Here is a 15275-nt window from a genome sequence, read left to right on the forward strand (position 1 = left end):
TAATTAAAATGGGAATAGTGGAATAGGAACTAGTAGAGTTTTCCCTCACAGGTCTTCAAAGCAAAGTCTGGATGATTACTTTTCAGGTTTTTTTTGTAGGAAATATTCTTGTTCAGAGACTAGGCAGTCTCTGAATACCCTTTCTAAAACTTAAATTCTGTTGTTTTATGCAACATATATGTGATGCTCCATTCTGCTTCATCACATCATTCCATTACCTGCCCCCTATTCTTGGAATGCTGTCTTTTCTTGTCCCTACTTTTTGGAATTCGTGGTTTCCTCAATGACTCTTCACCTTTTGCAGGAGGTCCTTTCTAGATAGCCTTTCCCCACAACTCCACTTCATCTCAGGCTGTAAAGTTCCCTGCTAAGGTGACTTAGTTTTTGCTTTATATTTCTAACACTGTCTGTCTGTCTGTCTGTCCCCCCCCATGCTATCAATCTGTCTCACTTCTGTCTCTCTCTCTTTTCCTCTCTCTCTCTCTCTCTCTCTCTCTCTCTCTCTCTCTCTCTCTGTCTCTGTATATACACATATATGTATGCAAACATGTTATTGTTCCTATTAAAATATAATCTCCCTGAGAGAAGGATGGTTTCCTTTTTGTCTTTTGTTAAACAAGATTTTTTTTTCCCTCAAGGAACTGGATTTTATTTCTGAACTCCATTATAGACTAAATATATGCATGTTGATTGTTTTTCAGTCATGTGTTTCAGGGTATTTTTCTATTATTATGTTCTTCCCTCTAGATCTTTCTCCATGGCAACAATTTGAACAGCCTTCACCAACTAATACATCCTGAATTCCTGCCCTCTGAATTTGGAGGGACCCTCCCTCCCTATGACATGGGAACTTGGGCTCGGACATTACTCGGACCTGACTACAGTGATGAAAATGATTATACTCACACTTCCTATAATGCAATGCATGTGAAACATACATCCTCCAACCTAGAGAGAGAGTGCTCACCCAAGCCAATGAAAAGGTGAGGATTGCTTATCGGTGCTTTCTAGATAGTGGGTATTGTGAACAGGTCCTACTGTGGGTTAAGCCATTGATGACCATGAAGGGGATAGGACAGGAATAAAAATATAAGGATAATAAGAGATAATTTTGCTAGAGGGGAAAGCAAAGGGCCCTTTGTTCACAAGTGTGATTATTGCCTTTGTATGACAGCAGCCAAAGAGCAGGATCTCAGCAGCAGCTTAATTACTTCCCTGATTACTAGAGAGTGCTTTAATGCACAAACAAGATGAAATTTGTCAGGCCTCTGAGATATTCTGAATGGAAAAACAACCCACCAGGAAGCAGTTTCCTCTCTTTGGCTGTAATGCTGTTCACCAGAGATTTGAGTTTTACTAGTGAGAGCTGAAGTGATATAGTTTGGCTCAGTTACCCGGAAGGTCTTTTTCTATTTTTCCTGGAATAGACCTGTAAAGATAATCACTCTAGAGGTAGACAGCTGACATCTCAAAGAAAAGTTTCAGTCAAGATAGCTGTAAATTGAGTTTCTTGATCCTACTGTGATGGCACTGATCTTGGAATGAAAAATACACATGTGTACTGTTTTGTGCTTGACCAGTTGTATGTTTATTACCCTTCCTGATCCTCGTTATTTTGTCAGGGTTGCCTGCAAACCTTATCTCTCTCAGGCTATGGTTCCCCCCCAACCCCAACATCTGGAATATTCCAGTATGTGTGAATAAGTAGCATAATTGAACTTACAATCTTCTCCATAGTACAGAAAATTTCAAGCAAGATTACTTTAGTCTCTAGTCCTTTCTGACCTCTTAAATTTCAATGCAATGAAAGTAGAGGTAAGAGAAAAAGAACAATTCATCTCTTCCTTTGACCATTTATGATAATACTTCCCTTTCTTGCCAAGAAGACCCTTGCATTTAGAGTATGCCTGTATTCATGTAATATCATGGACCTTGACACCTTTGGGTGGGGATTTAGGGGTGGGTGGGCATCACCAAGGTACTTGGCTTCTACTGAATGTAGGAAGGAACTGATAGTAAGTGCCATTTCCCATCCTTCTTCCCTTACTTGGCTATCTCTAAAACCCACTATCTGTGAGCATATCTAACTTCTTCAATAAGACAGTCACCTCCTAAAGGGTAGATAGTGTCTTTATATCCTCACAGCATTATGCAGTGTGCTATGTGCCTAGTAGATATAAAAAAAAAAAAAAACAATCCACAGGCTCTTGGCATGTCCTAAACTGGAAGAGGCAAATAGACTTACTACTTTAAAAAAAAAATACATTTATTTATTTAATTAATTTCCCCATAGTTACATCATCAGAGAAGTAGAAGGTGGTGGTGCTTCTACCAGAGTGAGAGGAGTTCAAAAGTGAGGAGGAATTTTAGGGGAAAAATAATGAATTTACGTGGTAATAATCAAGTGCCTCTTCTGTGTCAGAGACTGTAGACACTAAACAAACACAAAAACAAAACAGCCCATGTTCTAAAGAAGCTTATATTTCATTAAGGTAAAATAACATGAACATAAATAAGTAAATATAAAATATAAACAAATTAAATCCAAAGTTATTTGGGGGCTATAAGAAGGGAGCAAGCACTATGGGAATCAGGCTTCATGTAGAAAGTAGAACTTAAGGTGAGACTTCAAGGAAAATATCTGGCTTTTGAAAACTCTCCGTAGCCTTGAAACCCCTCCTAGATCCCAGCAGCTCTGACTTTCAGCTAGGTTGGGAATCTTATTAGCTTTCTGGAACCAATTGCTAGCTTTCAACCAAAAAAGAAGCAAGATGGCAAAATGGGAACTAGAATACAGAAGACCAGAGTTCAAATCCCACCCCAGACATTTACCAGGTCTATAACCCTAGATATGTCACTTAACCTCTGTTTGATTCCATTTCCTCATTTGTAAAAATGTACTGGAGAAGGAAATGGCAAACCATTCTAGTGTCTCTGCCAAGAAAACCTCAAATGGGGTCACCTAGAGCTGGATGGATGAGACCGAAACAACTCAGCAACCACAAATAGCAACAACCTCCTAGAGCTGTTGTGAGCATCAAATGAAATAATATTCCCATAGTAGGCACAATATAAAGACTAATTCTCTTTTTTCTCAGCTTCATCAAACATAAAATTCTGGGTTTTATAGCATAGGTTAGCTTTTATAATCCTGGAAACATTTGCTCAGACCTCTCTTTTGTGGTTTTTCTTGTTCTTTAGGTTGTATGTTTCATTTGCTGATTGTTGTAGTATTTGATGTGAGACATTGATTTAAAACCAATTTACCTAAACATTCATGTTTCCACAACAGTTTTTATCCAATAAGTAATCATTCCCCCAGTGTTTTAAATTTCAGGATTTATTATTGTGCTATTATATGCTCCAGAGTCAGTCAATAGACATTTATTAAGTGCCTAGTATGCATCCAGGCACTGAGAGGGCTTCAGCTGCTTCTGTGTTTTCACAATTCTCCACAACCTCATGACTTGGTCAGCTCTGTCACACTTGATTGCATAAAACTATATGGCAGGGACAGCTAGGTTGCTCAGTGGATAGGTCAATTCTGGAGGCAGGAGATCCAACATTTCAAATCTACCCTCAGACATTTCCTAGACAAGTCACTTAACCCCCATTGCCTAGCCGTTACCACTCTTCTGCCTTGGAACCAATAGCGAGTATTGATTCTAAGACAGATGGTAAAAAACCTTTTGGCAGAAGTGTTCTGAGACTCATCCCTGATAACGACATCAATCAGAGTGATCCCTCTACCTAGAGGTGACCAGCATTTCTGGGTCACTCCCAGCTATATCATGTTATAACTTGACAAGGGCTGTTTGGTTAGACTAAGAGATATAACTAAAAAAGATCCATGCAATATTTTATTTTTTAAAGAATAATCAAACCACAACCTAGGTCTCTCCCACTCATATGTGTCCCTTTTCCCCACCTCACTCTGAAATCCTAAGTGGAAGAAGTGAGGCAGCTGCATGCAGGAAATGACTTCTCACACCATCTCTGTCCCATGGAGATAGCCAGATTTCTGAGCAAGCAATTCCTTGCCCTGTCAAAGCAGGAGGAAATAGCAAGTTACCTTTTTTCCCCTTCCCAGCTAGGGTGGCAAATATCAGTCATTTGACAGTTTCCATCTGCTAATAAGCTTGGCCCTGACCTCAGTCATCTTTCAGCACGTTTTTCTCTTTTTATAGTCTGCTTTTTATGTAATTTCGGGATAACTACTTATTTCCGGCAGAAGTCATACATCTTCATAAAATAAAATCCATATGAAAATGTGGGAGATGGTGGCAGTCCACAAACAGTGCAGACCTTGTCTCCCAAGCTCTTGAGTGAGTGGTCCATTTTATTGAACAAGTGGGAAACAGATGCTCCTTATTAAAATGTTAAGTTCAATAAAAGTCTTTTAATGCCCCTCTTCATAAATGGCCCACATCATAAAGAACTTGAGTCTTTACTGTATGCTAAGCTCTTTGGTGTCTGGTTCCCAGTTCAAATAGGGTCAAAGCTCTCAGCTTCTCTGTCACCCTCACTCATGATACCTGAAAACAAGGACCCTTGGGAATGGTTGTAAATGCAGAGCAGTATTTTATGTTGATTATTAGCTGCTGAAGTCTTTTGTGGCTGCTACCCACAGCTTGCTCATGTTGTGGAAAACCAGAGGAAAATAGTATGATTGGTAGACACCTGGCTGGACGATGGTTAGTGTGGCCTCATCATCATTTGTGCGTCAGATGTGAATTTATTTCCTGCTTCTGGTAAGCTTTCTTTTCTGTGATAGGAGTAAGGAGGCCAACCTCTTCCAGACATAGTCTAAGGAGCTACGTAGCATCAGAGAGAAAGAAAATCTACGCTGTGCATTTTGTCAATAAGAAAATGAATGAGGGCAAGTTAAAAATAAGAGTGGGGGTGAAGGACTGGTTCCCTCACTTTTCTATAAAGGGGATGAATAATTAGGAGATGAATAGCCTTGAGCTGTTAGAAAAATGGGGCCAAAGAGAACAGATGGGGGCTTGGGAGTGGGTTGTAACTGAGACTAGTTTCACAAGCAAATGGATTGATTAGCCACATTGTACTCTTCTGCAAAGCTTGATGCCTTTCTCTTCTGAAAGAAGGACCATCTCGACTTTTGTTTGCTGACCTGAGCTCTAGAGTACCAGCATATCCCCGTGAAATTATACAATATGGAAAGAGATTTAGCCCATACAAGAGAGATCTTGCTGAGAACCTTCCTTCCATGTGAGCATGTGGCTGGATATTAACAGATCTTTTGCTCATTAAAAGGCAATGTGGTGTAGTGGATAAAAAGCCAGGCTTGGAGGGGAGGCAAGGAGACCTTGCTTTGAATCCTACCTTTGACCCAAATTGGCTTATTGTGATCCTAAACAGGTCACTTAGGGTCTGCAGGCAGCTAACTCCAATACTCTGAGTTGAAGAGGTATTATTGATCTGCTTGGTAAAGAGAGTTTTCTCACCGTAGGATTCCATTTCCTAACAAAGTCACAGGTACAGACCACAAGGAATAGAAAGAAGGAATCATACATTCATGAGGAGCCTTGCTCAGGGATATCTAGCAAGAAACAAATGCCTCTTGTAGGATTAATTTGATCAAATGTAAGGGGACTACACTGAAATAAGTTCTAGGGACAAAAATGTTGAAGAGGATATATAACGCCAAAGCCCACTCAACATCATCTTCACAAAAAGTGGCATGTGAGTGAGACCGCTTTCAGAATTTTCTAGATTTCTTTGGTTCCCCTCTGAAAAGTCAGTTATTCCTCTGGCTTCAAATTGTCTCAAATTTTATCTTTAGACTCTTAAGGACAAGGTTACAAGGGTGAGATTTTGATGGTCTTCAGGAAACTGATTCATGGAGCTAGTGAGTATCTGTTTCTCAGCTACTTACCCTGATTTTGAATTGTTTGTGAGCCCTTTAAGCATGCTCTGATGCCCAAGAGAGCCTACATATAAATAAAAATATAGTTATCTATATACATATCTACAGTGAGCCCCATACTCATACTCTGCTGTGTGATGGAGGCTATTTATGGGGCTTGCAAACAACCTACTTAATAAACATTACCCTGAGAAACAGATCCTGAAAAGGGTCATGAATCAGTTTACAGAGAACTCCTGACCCTTAGCATCTTGCTTTTAAAAGGATAAAGGTAAAGCTTTGGGTGCCTCAAAATGTACATACATACACATAAGTGTATTGTGTGCATCTGTATGTACATGCATACATATGTATATACAAATATGGGTATATGCATATATTTATATATGTATATATATGCATATTTCCCCTTGAGAAACAAATATATGTACATATTTATGTAATTCTGATTTAGGGAGAAGGGAATAAGCATTTATCTAATGCCTACTAGATGCTGTGACCTGTGAAGGTGTAAAACACCTTCCTTTCTTCTTTTTGTTTTGTTTTTTTTTTAGCAAATAGTATCTCATTTGATCCTCACAGCAACCCTGTGAAAAAGGAATTATTTTGATCTCCATTTTACAATGAAAGAAACTGAGGCAGACAGATCAAGTGATTTGCCCAGGATCACACATCTAGTAGCTATTTAAGACGGGATTTGAACTCAAGTATGCTTGACTCCAGACCCAACTGTAAGAGTGAAAATTATGAGACTGGCCATAATTTAATAATTTTATTAGTCAAAAGAAGCAGGGGAAGAAAAGAAATATAGGAGAGAGAGCATATAAAAGGTACTTTCCTTATTGCTCCATTTAGCTTGTGGCTGCTATTAAGGCCCCCTAGCCACGCTAAACAGGCAAGTACATTCAGCAACAAACAAGGAAGAGAAGCACCCCAAATCCGCTCTTGCCTCAGTGTATCAATCCTTTCTCTGCCCACTCCTTCACCCATGTCAAGTCTCAGGAGCCAACTTTCTATTTTGCCTGGGTCACCCAGGGGGGGCAGTCCAAGAAGCAATGTAGAGGATATCACCTTGCCCCCTGTCTCATGGCCTTTTGATTTCATTGCTGCCTTTTCCCCACTGCTATTCTATCCTCATGACTCAATTTACCCAACGATTTCCTTCACACAATAGAGTTCAGGCTCACAGGAGTTAGTCGACAGGAGTTGACATTATCTGCACATCCCCAGACAGGGAAACGGTAAATCTCCTTCACATGTAAGACCTAACTGTCTCATAGCACCCCATAGGGACCTTATGCTTGGAGGAGAAACCTATCCTTTTCCTGGTAATATAAGCCTTGTGGACCATGTAGATTCCTAGGGAAGGTGGGATCTTGGGATATTTCATAGGGGAAAATAAACTTTACTGCAAAAGAAGATCTCAGTTCTAAAGTGACACTATATAAAGGACGGTGTCAGCCCCTGGAAAAATGTCAGCCTTATAAAGCAGAACAGTGAGGTGCCTAGTCTATTTGTGGTCTTAGGTATGAATCCCTTCTGTTTCTATGTAGTAACATAAAACCCATACTATATTTGATGCTTTGTTAGCCTAAATGCTTGTAGAGGAACTACATGTTGTGTGTGTGTGTGTGTGTCTGTGTGTGTGTGTGTGTGTGTGTCCTTATGTTCCATGGGGATTCCTGGGTGAAGGCAAAATAAACCAAATTTTGATGTTTCCCAAAAGAAGCACTGGTTGGAAATACAAGCCAATGATTTTTCAAGAGAAAACTCCAAGATTGAACTTAGTCCTTGAAAACTCTGTTAGGTACAAATGACATCTTTCTTTCCTTCCATCCATAGTCAGGTATTTGAAAATCTTGTTGTTGTTTTTAAATTTACTCCATATTTATCTAATTCTAGCATGCCTTTTTCTACTGAAGAAAACAAACAAAACCAAGTCTGGGGAAATAATTGTGTTTGTTGAAGCCCTGAAAGAGACTGGATAGCTTTTAGTTTTTCTTGGTTCTTTCCTGCTGCTCCTCAATCAAGGGGATGGGGAGAGAAGAAGGGAGTGGTTTATCTGTCTTTCTCTTCCTCCTTTCCATCTGGCTACCAAGAGGGTATTGAAAAATATCTTGTTTCTGGTTTAATAACCTCAGGGTCATTTTCCTCCTATTATGTGATCTGTGAAACAAGAGCAATAGGGACATGAGGAGTGATGACCATGAGACTGCCCACAGTGGAAGCAAAAGAATAAGAATTACTAATACGAGAATGATAATTTTTAAAATGGATTGGCAATAATTATAAGAAGTAAAGCAAAGAATGAAAATGTGCAGTACAGAGCAAAATAACTGAACAAGTCTTAGAGAATAAGGCCTATGAGGAAAAATGAAGAAAACTAGGACTGCTCATTGTCATATAGAGAAAGATCAGGGAGAACAATTTTAAAGTGCATACATATGAAAGACTCTTCTATAATGTCTTCATAATTTCCTTGTGAGAGCTGTTGAATTGAATTGAACCAAGATTGTAGGCACTCTGCAAATGAAATATAAATAATAATAAATAATAATTTGTGTGTCTATAGACCCAAGGCAAGTTACTTAGCCTCTTCCTGCCTCAGTTTCCTTATGTATAAAAGAGGGATTATAAAAACACCTACCCCCCAGAGCTGTTGCATGAATAGAATGGGCTATTTGTAAATTTTTTGTTTGAAAACATTTAAGTGCTATATATATATATATATATCTGTATATATATATGCTAGTTACCATGCTAAGTATATTTATATATGTTTTTTCATTTCATCTCCAAAGTCTTACATATATGTATGTAAACATAACATATATATGCAGATACACATGCACATACACATACACACAAAAAGTATAATTGATGAAAATATAAAATGGCAAGAGGGTATGCTATGACAGATCATTTTTTCCCATGGAAGATCACATCTTCAAGATTTCAAAATTGTTGGAGAGATATAGAGAAAAGAAGATCTCACTGTATTTATCTTTAGTTTGCTGAAAATGGATCACAGTAGCAGAAGAGGAATAAGCTTTTGATTTGACAGGACAAATTTAAGCTGTAATGGTTCTTCTCCAAGGTGTCTCTTACTCATATATCAAGTTCATATAAAATTCCATGACAGATGTAACCATGGGTAAAATTTTTGCCAGTGAACTGCAAATATCAAATCAAGTACCATGTTTATGCCTTGCTTAATATCAATAGCTAGAGGATTAGCAAAGAAAGTAATCCCTATTTTTTATATCTTCCAAACAACATGATTGTCTTGACATTGCCTAGGACATTGCCCTGTCGAAGGAAAGCCTTTATCAGATCAAATACTATTTTTTTAATAGTTAAGAAATGGTAAATCCATTGAGATGTTATTATTTTCTGGGCCTTTCAATCGTGTGACTGCATAAATGTGGTCTTGTTCATGAATATTGTTTGTAAAAATCTGCCTATTCTGAATCCAACTTCATTGAATGAGAACTTTATTCTTGTGTAGATCATTTTCCTAAAGATTTGTAGAAATGGAAAAGCAGATACATAAGTCAGTAGTTATTGATATTTTACATGCCTTTTTTGATTTCAATAAAGTAAACTTTTTTCTCACAAACATTTAGTTTATTTTTTCTTTCTGATGTCTTTATAGTAGAACCCTCAATTCTTCAAAACTGTGTCGTCTTTAGCATAAACCACTTTTTTGTATTCTTGGTCTAGGTCAACTGATCATCTTCTCTCTCGCTTCCCCCTTTTGCCCCCCTCCCCCCCCCCATTTCTTCATGAAATGTCTTGGCATAGTAATGTTGGAGTTCAAGTGTGGTAGCTCTACTACAATTAATGGAAAAAATGTTTTGTGATAGAAATCTGTGCATCTTTTGTTATTACTTCTCTTTTTTCTTCCATATTTCATGCTTTAAACTTGGTTTCCTTTTTTCTGCTTCTTATTGAATAATACAACTAAATTTCTAATTCGCCACCCTGAATAATATTCTTCATACTAGTTTATCTTCCAAACTAGTATCATTCCTGAATGATATATCTTTTTGTTTGGCAAAAAAAAAAAATCACTTTTTTCCTTATATAAACTCAGAATTTCAGTGTTAGAAGGGATTTCAGGGGCCATCTAGGCCAACCTGTATTGGGAAAACGATTCTAATTTCATCATACCAGGACAGTGGGCATCCATCTTTGCCTTGATATTATTTGGGAAGTCTCATCACCTTACAGGGAGACCATTCGATTTTTGTCTAGCTTTAATAGTTAGAACACTTTCCCTATCATCAAGACTAAGCTTACCTACATGTAATTTCAGCCTATTGCATCTTGTTCTGCTCTCTCCGACCAAGTGGAACATGTCTAATCTTTTTCCCATGATATCCTTTCAAGTATTTGAAAACAGCTGTTATATTTCTCCTCAGTCTTTTCTCCTTTTTTTCTTTTGCTTTTTTCTTTTAAAAAATGTATTAATTTACTTTCTCCAGCTCAAAGACCATTCTTCTTGGCTGAAAGGATAGAAGCAAAATATGAATTGATGATAAGATGAGAGAAATGCTTGTTGTCAGAGGCAGAATTAAGGCTCTTTTATTATCCTGTTGTAGTTTTCCATTTGCATCTGGTAAATATCCTTAGGAAAGAGTAATAGTCTGTATCATCATCTTTTATTTTATCAATAGCTTGTTTAAACAGGTCATGTTGGACTTGCTACAAATACACACCATTTCTTCTCATTTTTATTCTCCTGTTTTAGGTCAAATTTGACCTTTTTTCTAATATGTTAATGATCTTACTATTCACAGGAAACTGATTCAGAAATTACTCATGTCAATAAATTGTTTCCCAGCTGTTAAAATGCAATTGATTTAATTTTAAAGGTATTATTTGGTACTTGTCATATGTGGTACTTTATGTCTCTTTTCTCAAGAGATTATTCATGATCTAGAGATGTGAATCTTCTGTGTAACTGACAAGCCTTTTGAGCTCTCTTATTCACTTCTCTTGAACCATGTTTTCTAATATATTTTCATTCCTTTTCCCATGTTCATCTTTGTACTTCAGTCAGCAGTTACCAATATATACATTGATTTGATTGGATCTTAACAAGTTTTTCATAGAATTTCTCTATCCTCTCATCCTCTACCCAAGCTATAATTATCATTTGTAATGGTCTTTTCATTTTGTTGCTTTTTTAAATAAATCTTCATCAACGAGCATTGTAATACAAAATGGCCAAATATATCGTGAAATGATGTTTCTTCTTTTCTCTGGATATAAAAATAAATATATTTGAATTAAATTCCCCCTCTGAACAATTCCAAATACTAAGTTAGAGGAGTCCAAATTAATGAGATTTTTCCCTAGTTCTCTGTACTTCTTAGACCAAATGGTGGGAGACCACAAATCTGGAATCGAGTGTCTTTTCCATTCATTCTACTTAAAGATCACTCATTTCTTCATTTGAATATTCTAGTATACTGGAATCTATAGGACATGGTCATCATGTGACTCTTTGGGTTAATGGAGATTACAAATGTGGCTGGCTCTAGGGTCATGTAATCATAAGGACTATGGAACAAGTAGTAATATAATCACATCACTAAAGGAAAGGACAGTCTCTGTTTGCCTTTCATCAATTCCTTTTCATTCTATTTCCCTTTTATTTAATTCAACAAACATTTATTAAGCACTTACTATGTGAAGGGAATTATGCAAGGTACTGAGAATGCACAAGGGAAAAAAGTAATTAAGATCCTCCCCTCAGAGAACAGGGAGATATGAAATGCACCCAAAGTGTTCAATACAAGTCAGACTGACAAACGTATAGGAGAGATGGGAAAGATTAGAGGACTGAGAGGTGGCTTCCTGAAGGATAGAACAGAGGAGGCTTAATGGACAAGCTAATATTTGAGATGGATCTTAAAAAAGTGAAGCAGTTGTACCAGTAGAGACATAGAGGATTAGAGCAAAATGCACCAAAATAATAGAGTGCAGCAAGGAGTCGCAGAGGGATAGTAGACCATTTGGTTGAAAACAGAAGACATAAAAGGAATACCAGAATAATAAATTTGTATTTTATCCTAGTTCCAAGATGATGTTTTAAGTGATTCTGTGTATATATATATATATATATATATATATATATATATATATATAATGGATGACACTGTCTCTTGAAGATATTATAAAAGTTCTAAATGTTAACTTCCATAAAGTCTTAAATGTACTAGAATGTCAGCTCCTTAAGCACAGAGACTTTGTTTTTCACTTTCCTTAACCTCCATTCCTACACCCCTTACTGTACACACAGTTCTTTAGGTAAAGTATGCCTTTACTTAATGATTGCTGATTTTTAATATCTCCTATGTAAATAGTACTTTGGAGGCAGCTGTGTCTCAGTGATTAAAATCACTGGGCTCAGAGTCAGGAATACCCGAGTTCAAATCCAACCTCGGACACCTCCTAGTTGTTTGACCCTAGGCAAGTCACTTAACCTTTGATTGTATGATAAAAAGCTCCACTGGAGAAGGAAATGGCAATCTATTTCAGTATCCTTGCCATGAAAATGTCAAGGATAGTTATGGTCCATGGGATCATGAAGAGTCAGATATAAATGAATGTCTGAAAACAACAAAAGTATAGTACTTAATTATTTTTTTCACTCTGCTTTCCTCAAAGTCTACTATCCTTGGATCAGTCAACAAGAAATTATTAAGCACCTGATTCATATGCCAAGCACTCTGCTAGGTGCTAAGTTAGTGATGGTGAACCTTTTAGAGACCAAAGACCTAAACTGCAATCTTCATGCCACATGTGAGCCCCCCACCCTTACCCCAGACAGGGAGGGAGGAAGTGCTCACATTGGGCTGCTGGGCAGAGGGGCAAGTGGTGGGAAAAATGTCCTCAGGTGTGCATGAAAAGAGGGAATTGAGTAGCCTCCTCTAGCATGTTCAGGTTTGTGTGTCATAGGTTCATCAAACCGGAGCTAGGGATACAAATGCCATAATTAGTGTCTTCAAAAAGCTACATTCTATCATGATTAGAAATACAAATATTATCAGTAGATAATATTTTGCAGCAAAGGAAACAAAGATAAGAGAGGTGAAGTGACTTGCCCAGCTAGTGTCAAAGCCAGATGTCCACATGACTTTGAACAGTTAATAAACATTTATTAAGCACCCACTGTGTGCCAAGCACTAAGTTCTAGTGATAGAAAGAAAGGCAAAAAATCCCTGCTCTCAAGGAGCTCATAGTCTATTAGTATTCTTTCTATTAATGAATGAATTAGAAGAATGCTACAGAAGAAGAGGTAAACTGATTTGAATACATGGGTTCTCTCTCAGAAGTTCATTTTTTTTTAATGGTAAACTATTTCCTTCTCAATACCGAAGCACTGGAATGGTTTCTTTCTATATTCTATTCAAAATGTCGTTGCCTAATTTTTTCATTAACATAGAGAAAGATGGTTTTTAATTTGTTCACTTTGATGTGAAAAACCTTGCTAGCTTATTAAAAGAGATAAATGCATTCATTATTCATTTCTATGGGTTTAGTTATCCATTATTGTCCCCAGTTGTGTAAAATGGGCACTGTAGCAGCAATGAATGCTGAGATGATGTTGAATAGGCCTTGATATAATGAAAAATTTCCAAAAGAATTAGAGCTATCCCCAAATGTAATGAGTTACTTCTGGCAATAGTGAATTCTCCGCTCCAGGAGTCTTTAAGCAGAGGCTGAATGACCACTTGTTATATATTTTATAGAAGGGGGATTCATAATTTGAATGAGGCTTGGGTAACGGGGCCCTGTTCTTTCTTACTCCCTTGCAGTTCTTTGATCCTTTTTTTTTTTTTTACATCCTTAAGATCTGGGTCCAAATCCTGCTTCAGAAACTTAGTAGCTGAGGATTCTGTACAAGGAACTTCTTCTTTCTGTACCTCAGTTTCCTCACCTCTAAAATGAAGGGGATGCACTTGAGGTTCCATTTCACACTAAATCTATGATACTATGACTCTTCTGAGGCAGGTTAATAGTAACGAAAGGAGAAACGTTGGCAAGAAGTGAAATAACTGTTGAACTTGAAATAAAGAATGAACATTCCCTTCTCTACCCCCTTACACACACACACACACACACACACACACACACACACACACACACACACACACACACACACCTTCCCCAATTGCTTGTAAGGTCCTGGTGTCCATGTACAGATTCCTGAAGTTTCTGAAATAAAGGGCAGCTCTTTATTTCTCACACCACATTTTAATTTTTGTCAGTAAGATAGGGTTTAGTTAGGATCAACCCTTTAATACTATGTCAAGATGATGGCAGGATCCTTGCAATCTAATTGCAGACAGCCCCACCCAGATTCTCCTTAGATGTTATGTGCTTCAGGTTTTATCTTATTCTTCATCAAAATCCAAATAAGAATAAGCCATAAGTACATTATATGGCTGTGATGATGAAAAATTAAACAACAAGTCTTTTTACAAAACAGTTTATCACAAAGCCCAAAACATGAAATCTCTGAGGCTAGAGTGAGCTTCGCTTTTGGGTAGGGGCAGCAAGGTAGCACAGTGGATAGAGCACTGGGTCTGGAGTCAGAACGACTCATCTTCCTCAGTTGTAATCAGGACTTGGACTCTTACTAGCTGTGTGCCTCTAAGCAAATCACTATACTTCGTTGGCCTCAGTTTCCTCATCTATAAAATAAGCTGGAGAAGGAATGGCAAACTGGCTTAGTATCTTTGCCAAGAAAACCTCAAATAAGCTCGTGATGATTTCAACGTGATTGAAAATGGCTGAGCAATAACATTCCACTAACTCATTCCACTAGCTGACGCCTGGTGTTCCCCTAGATTTCAATAGGGATTGATAGACCAAATAAAGAATCTGAAATTCCCTGTTGATAACGTGGCTAAGTGGTTCAGAATGCAAAGCTATTGAATGGGAAAGGGGGAAGAGAACAGGCGTTTATTAAGTGCCAGCCGCTGTGCTAAGTACTTTATGAATATTTTCTCATTTGAGCCTCACAACAGCCCTGTGAGGTAGGTGTCATTATTATCCAGTTTACAGTTGAAAAAACTGAGGCAGAAAGCAGTGAAACAACTTGCCTAGGTCACATAACTAATAAGTATCCAAGGCTGGATTTGAACTCAGATCTTCTTTACTCCAAACCTAGTACTCACTCGATCCACTGAGCCATTCCCTCTCAATAGGGCTATTTTCATACTGTCCAGATAACTTTCAAGTCAAATGTCTCTTTGACTCCTTCAAATGTTCTCTGTGCTATATTGACCATGTAACTCCCAACCATGGGGCTCAGATGCAATGGAAGATATTTTTACTATTTGAGCCATTGATCAGTATTTCTAGAGCA

General features: G+C 37.7%; 1 protein-coding gene across 1 annotated transcript in view; it reads left to right on the plus strand.

The window, feature by feature from the left end:
- The window catches only part of CLVS1 (clavesin 1), a 226707-nt gene that overhangs the window by 201440 nt on the left and 9992 nt on the right, over nt 1-15275 (plus strand). Inside the window, exon 5 of the mRNA XM_001379352.4 lies at nt 748-983. Within this exon, the coding sequence (XP_001379389.1) occupies nt 748-983 (236 nt within the window). The remainder of the gene's footprint in view (nt 1-747; nt 984-15275) is intronic.

Source organism: Monodelphis domestica, chromosome 3 (assembly GCF_027887165.1).
Source record: "Monodelphis domestica isolate mMonDom1 chromosome 3, mMonDom1.pri, whole genome shotgun sequence".
Lineage (NCBI taxonomy): Eukaryota > Metazoa > Chordata > Mammalia > Didelphimorphia > Didelphidae > Monodelphis > Monodelphis domestica.